This window comes from Bidens hawaiensis, unplaced genomic scaffold (genome assembly GCF_021521415.1).
Source record: "Bidens hawaiensis isolate Kalapana, Puna unplaced genomic scaffold, B.hawaiensis_p1.1 tig00003022_1, whole genome shotgun sequence".
NCBI classification, from domain to species: Eukaryota; Viridiplantae; Streptophyta; class Magnoliopsida; order Asterales; family Asteraceae; genus Bidens; species Bidens hawaiensis.
The window spans coordinates 1318999-1325083 of record NW_027491163.1 but is presented as its reverse complement, the minus strand read 5'-3'; the positions used below and the strand labels follow the sequence as shown (position 1 = coordinate 1325083).

The following is a 6085-nucleotide window of genomic DNA, read 5'->3' as shown; positions in this document are numbered from 1 at the left end:
CGCGGGGATTCGGACGACGGTGGTGACGGGCGTGAGCATCCGGGCGCACGTCAGTTACGTTTTAATATATGATCGTTTTAATGTTTCTTTTAATCCGTCTACTTATTAAACGTATTTTTACTGTTTTCTTGTTAGGCGGTGCCGCAGCACGTTCCTCTCACATACCGCTCAGTGAGTCTGGATCCCGCCACTGACACCAGGTTGCAGGCCTTTGAGCGGGGGATGAGGCAGATGTCGCGCTAGATCAGCTGGCTTGTAAGTTGTCAGGTAGCGTAGCTGTCTGGACGGCACTACCCTGTGCCCCGCCAGCCCCTCTCAGTTTTGACCACGAGGCGAGCACGTCTGGTGTGAGACGCGGACGGGGCGACGACATGGATGTCACCAGTGAGTGTTTGGGGGCCATGTGCAGGGAAGAGGACGACGACGATGTGAGTGACGCGATGTTCAAGGACACCGACGACGTCTTTGACTTCGGGCCCTTCATGTAGATTTTTATGTGTTATTTCTTGTATTTACTTTTATTTGTATACCTTATCTATGTAACACTGGTTTTGGTGTATATATGTGTTAACTGTTTTGACCGAACTTTTACAAAACGATATATTAATTTCACCAATTTAACTTTAAAAACATAAAAAACAAAATGACACACAACGTTACATGCAATTACGTCTTCTTCGGTAGGTTTAAGCTCGTTAAACTGTTGTGTTACATTAACTAATTCAAAATGCTAATTTTCCCAGATAAGCCCTATAACTGAACACCCTTTTCCAAATTTTGAATAATAATAAATAAATAAATAATATTAATAATAATAATGATAAATAACAATAATAATAAAAAAACAAAAGAAAACAAAGAAAAAAAAGATATATTGGTTTTTAATGGTCCCAACTGTTCCCTTTTGGTCACTGCTGGTCCCAACTAATGAATTAGGTACTGATGGTCCAAACTTTTAAAGTATTTGTTCCTAATGGTCCACGACTAACAGAATCCTAACGCCGTTAGTTTCAGGTCGTCGGGAAAACATTTTTGGCCGGAAAATTCAAATTTGTTGCCGGAAAACACCACCTGAACACCGCAACCACCGCCAATTGACTCCTCGCTAACAAACTACCACCACTTGAGCACCATTAACCGATTCCGAAGATGGTTCTAAGGTTTCCGGCGACCTCAATAATTGGGGCTTTTACTAGGTTTCTAAAGGTCCGATACAAAGTTACCAAGATGTTTGGGATGAAAATGTTGGGTTTTCGGGAAAAAAGTTGAGTTTTCCGGACAAAATCGTCTTTCTGGCGACCTAAAACTAACGGCGTTAGGATTATGTTAGTCGCGGATCGTTAGGAACAAATACTTTAAATGTTAGGACCATTAGTAGTCAATTCATTAGTTAGGACCAGCAATGACCAAATGACAATAGTTGGGATCATTAAAAACCAATATACCAAAAAAAAAAAGAAAAAAAACATAATAAGACAAAATTGGTAGGCTTTTCTAGAAACACCCACCAATACACCGCGTACAGCTTTATACGCAGCGTATTAGTTGGTTTTTTAGCAATTGGTGGGGTGGCTGTAGAAAATCCGTTAATTTATCTATATTCTTAAGTTGCAAAAATAAAAAAAAAATGCTCAAAGAAAGGTTAAAAGGAAAAGTTTGTACACCTATAAATATATGCTTAACATCTGAAACATTGGTAATTATTTACGATTAATGGTAACTTTGTTTTCATTTCTCTGTCCATCATCTCTCTTTCAGAAAAAGAGTTAGGATTCCTACCTACAAAAGTAAGACAATGGCCGTAAAATAACATATAAAATTTCACATTCTATTCCTGAATGAAGATGTTTACATCAAGAATAATAGATACTCGAACTATGCTACAGAAGATAAAACGAATAGCCGTCCTTGAATATGGCATCATTTCCCAAATTTAATCCTTAAATTCTCATTCGACCTCGTATTAAACGAAATAATGATCTTAAACTAAACTCCTTCAGTTTTTCCGTACGTCGTTTTTGTAATGCCAATACACAAAGCAGGTACATTATATCCTCATTTCCAGGCTTACTCTTATTCCTTGAATTAATTCATTTTCCTTCATGCAAATCTTTATTCTTGCCAACGAAATCAAATGGGATATTGTAATAATAGTGTTATTTTCTGCGAATAATTACGCCGCCCCCACCGGTGAAGCAATGGCGTCAATGCCAATGCCATCGTCGCCAGAGATGTCTTATACCCCAGTCAACCCGATAATGGCCATTGTGCTCGTGTGTCTTTTAAGTGCATTCTTTATGCTTTGTGTGATCTCCACCTACTTCCGCCATTACGCGGAAAGACAAATTAGACTTACAGCAAGTACCACCCATGGCAGTGAAACCGGGTCGATGAGAATGGTGGCGCATGGGCTTGACCCCGCGGTGATCGCCACCTTTGCGTGTTTTCAATACTCAAGTGTCAAGGGGATTAAGCTAGGGCAGACGGTGCTGGAATGCGCTGTCTGCTTAAATGAGTTCCAAGACCATGAAACCCTTCGCTTGCTACCAAAATGTAGCCACGTGTTCCACCAGGACTGTATTGACACGTGGCTGGCTTCACACGTCACATGCCCTGTGTGTCGAGCAGATCTTGTACCAAGACCTGATGAGCTCACAGCACAAGATGTTACGTGTTTGGACCCGGAGAGAGAAAGCGCCTCAACTGAATTTCTTCTCTCTATCGAGTCTAAACACATACTTGATACTACTCAAATGCCACGCTCACATTCAACGGGCGATTCAGTGGCGGTTCAACCCATTGAAAACATGGACCGATACACACTTCGGTTACCACATGAGGCACAAGGTCTCTTCATGAACCTGGTCATGAGTCTTCCAGCTAGCCCTCATTCGGTGTTTCCAATGGAGAGTAGTGAAAAGATGAGCTTTCGAAGTGTTAGTGTTGGTTCTACTAGAAGACTTGATTACATTCAATATGCACGGTCTAACCCTGCAAGATCGGGTGGTGAGACGTCTAGGGTTGGATCTAGCGTATCATACTTAGCCCGCGATAGAAATGATCTGACTCTGACTTCAAATTCACAACGGTTGTTTAGATCGGTTAGATCACCTTTTAACCGTTTCTTTGTAGCATCAAATAGGAATTTGGATGTATAAGAATCGATGAAGTCTAGATATTGGTAGAGCTCAAGTTTTGATTGTTATATATTACTAGCTCTTATAACAATTGGTAGAGCTCAAGGTTTCTTAATTTATTATCATATTTCTGTGGGTATTTTTTACTTATGAGAAAACCCAACACTATCTTTCATGGGTCCCAATATTACTACTATTATTTTTTGTTTTAGTAATATAAAGAAAAAGAGAAAAAAATATATATATTATTGTTTTTGTTTTGTTCACGGATGAACATATATCACAATAAAAGGGAATTGATTTTTTGGGCCAAAGTGTGATGTGGACTTTGTGTCTTGGACGATAAAGACAATCGAAAATATATAAGGTTTATTGGGTGTGTTGTTTTATAGATACAGCCGACGTAGGAGGTTCGGTACACACGTGAGAAAAGTGTGAATTAACAACTTTGTGTATTCCTCTTCAGCCAACAAAAATAGAGACGACGGTTTTTTTTTTTTTTGTGCTCCAAGGTTTTAGAATTTCGGTGAAGACAAGAGACGTTCCAAAATCCGGTAGTTTTCTCGTTGGTGATTTCTCTTACTCGTTTACTCTTTTATATTTGGTTCCATATACTTGAAGATTGTTTGTACCAAGTATATGATGTTTTGTGTATGCCTCTTTTGTATTGCTCATTATTGGTGATAATAGATTTGAAGCGGCTCTAGTAGTTCCGTGGTTTTTACTCTCGCCTTGAGAGGTTTTCCACGCTAAAATTTTTGTGTCTGTTTTACTTTTAAATTATACCCTATTTGTTTGCATCCTCATTGGTTCATTCGGGTCGGGAAAAGTTTAGCCAAACGAAGATTAATTCCGCAGTTTTTGTATACCATTTGTGGCTAGGTGGTCGTTTTTCCCAACAGAGTGGTATCAGAGCTTCGGCTCTTGTTCTTGGGTTAAGACTTGTTTGAACGATGGAAGCTAATACAAGTAGGATGGTGAATTTAAATGGTGCTAATTATCATGTTTGGAAAGGCAAGTTGGAAGATATTCTTTACGTGAAGGATTATTATTTGCCTGTGTTCACTGCCGATAAACCTGAAGATAAAACTGTTGAATAGTGGAATATTTTGCATAGAAAGGTTTGTGGGTATATTCGGCAGTGGGTTGATGATAATGTTTTGAACCATATTAGCGGGGAGACTCATGCTCGTACTTTATGGACCAAGCTTGAAGAGTTGTATGCTCGGAAGACCGGGAACAATAAGTTGCTCTTGATTAAACAGTTGATAAACTTAAAATACCATGATGGAACTCCTGTTACTGATCATTTGAATGTTTTTCAGGGTGTTATTAATCAGCTACTGGTATGGGTATTAAGTTTGAAGACGAGATACAAGGTTTATGGCTTCTTGGTACATTACCGGATTCTTGGAAGACTTTAAGGACTTCGTTGTCCAACTCCGCAACAAACGGTATTATTATTATTATGGAATTGGCTAAAGGTAGTATTATAAATGAAGAGATTAGAAGAAAGTCACAAAGTTCCTCTTCACATTCAGATGCCTTAGTTACCGAAAGTAGGGGGAGAAGCCATAGTAGAGGTCCGAGTAATAGAGCAAAGCACCGCAGTAAGTCCAAGGGAAGTTTGACTAATTTGAGTGCTATTATTGTGGTAGAAAAGGGCACACAATAAAATATTGTAGACAATTGAAAAAGGAGAACAAGAAGGCTAATTACAACAATAAAAAGAACAACCACAAGAAAGACGACGGTGATGAAGGTACTTCTGAAACTAACACTACCACCGAAGAATTTCATATTTGTTGTGATTATGATAGAATGAACATTGCACGTGATGATTTGAGTTTGGTTGTTGACAGTGGTGCTACTTGTCATATGACATCACAAACGGATTTTTATTTATCTTATACTTCTGGTGATTTTGGGAATGTCAAGATGGGTAATAATGGGCTATCAGAGATCGTTGGTGTTGGAGATGTTTTCTTGAAGTTTGATACTGGTATGGAGTTGGTTTTACACAATGTAAAACATGTTCCGGATATTAGACTTAATTTGATCTCTGCGGGCACATTAGATGATGATTGTTTCCACAGTACCTTTGGTGGTGGAATATGGAAACTCACTCGTGGTTCGTTGATCGTGGCAAGAGGTGAAAGAACTTCAAAGTTATACATGGCACATCCAAAGATTTCCAGAAACTTGGTTCATTCGTTAACGAGTTCTGATGTAACTGATATGTGGCATAAGAGACTTGCTTATATGAGTGAAAAAGGGATGTCTATATTATTGAAGAAAGATGCCTTGTCCGGTGTGAAAGATGTTCATTTGAAGAAGTGTTCTCATTATACGAATGGTAAGCAAAAGAGAGTTTCTTTTCATAGTCATCCGCCTCATTGAAAAGAAAATATACTTGACTTGGTGCATTCAGACGCATGTGGTCCTATGACGACTAGAACACTTGGGGGCTGCTTATATTTTGTCACATTTATTGATGATCATTCGAGGAAGGTATGGGTTTATACTTTGAATTCTAAAGATAAAATGTTTGATGTGTTTAAGTAGTTTCATGCCTTAGTTGAAAGACAAACTGGGAAGAAGCTCAAATGTATTCTAACAGACAATGGAGGTGAATGTATTGGTCCTTTTAATGCTTATTGTAGAGTGAAAGGTATTCGACACCAAAGGCCACCTCCAAAGACACCACAGTTAAATGGTTTAGCAGAACGGATGAACAGAATGTTGGTTGAAAGGTTAAGTGTTACTCTTACATGTAGGGTTGCCTAATTCCTTTTGGGGTGAAGCTTTAAGTACAGCGGTACATGTTATTAATCTTACTCCTTGTATTCATTTGCATAATGATGTTCCAGACAGGGTTTGGAGTGGCAAAGATGTTTCGTATCGTCATTTGTGGGTCTTTGGATGCAAAGCATTTGTGCATATTCCCA

At 38.8% G+C, this 6085-nt stretch overlaps 1 protein-coding gene across 1 annotated transcript; it reads left to right on the top strand.

The window, feature by feature from the left end:
• The first annotated feature begins 2102 nt into the window (after window positions 1-2102).
• On the top strand, window positions 2103-3174 carry LOC143622114 (RING-H2 finger protein ATL11-like). Its single transcript, XM_077093352.1, has one exon. It carries the CDS (start codon window positions 2103-2105, stop codon window positions 3156-3158), a length of 1056 nt encoding a protein of 351 aa, XP_076949467.1. The 3' UTR covers window positions 3159-3174.
• Window positions 3175-6085: the final 2911 nt, after the last annotated feature.

Excerpts from the sequence above, each read along its gene's own strand:
- LOC143622114 (XM_077093352.1), top strand. The coding sequence starts at position 2,103 with ATGCAAATCTTTATTCTTGCCAACGAAATCAAATGGGATATTGTAATA.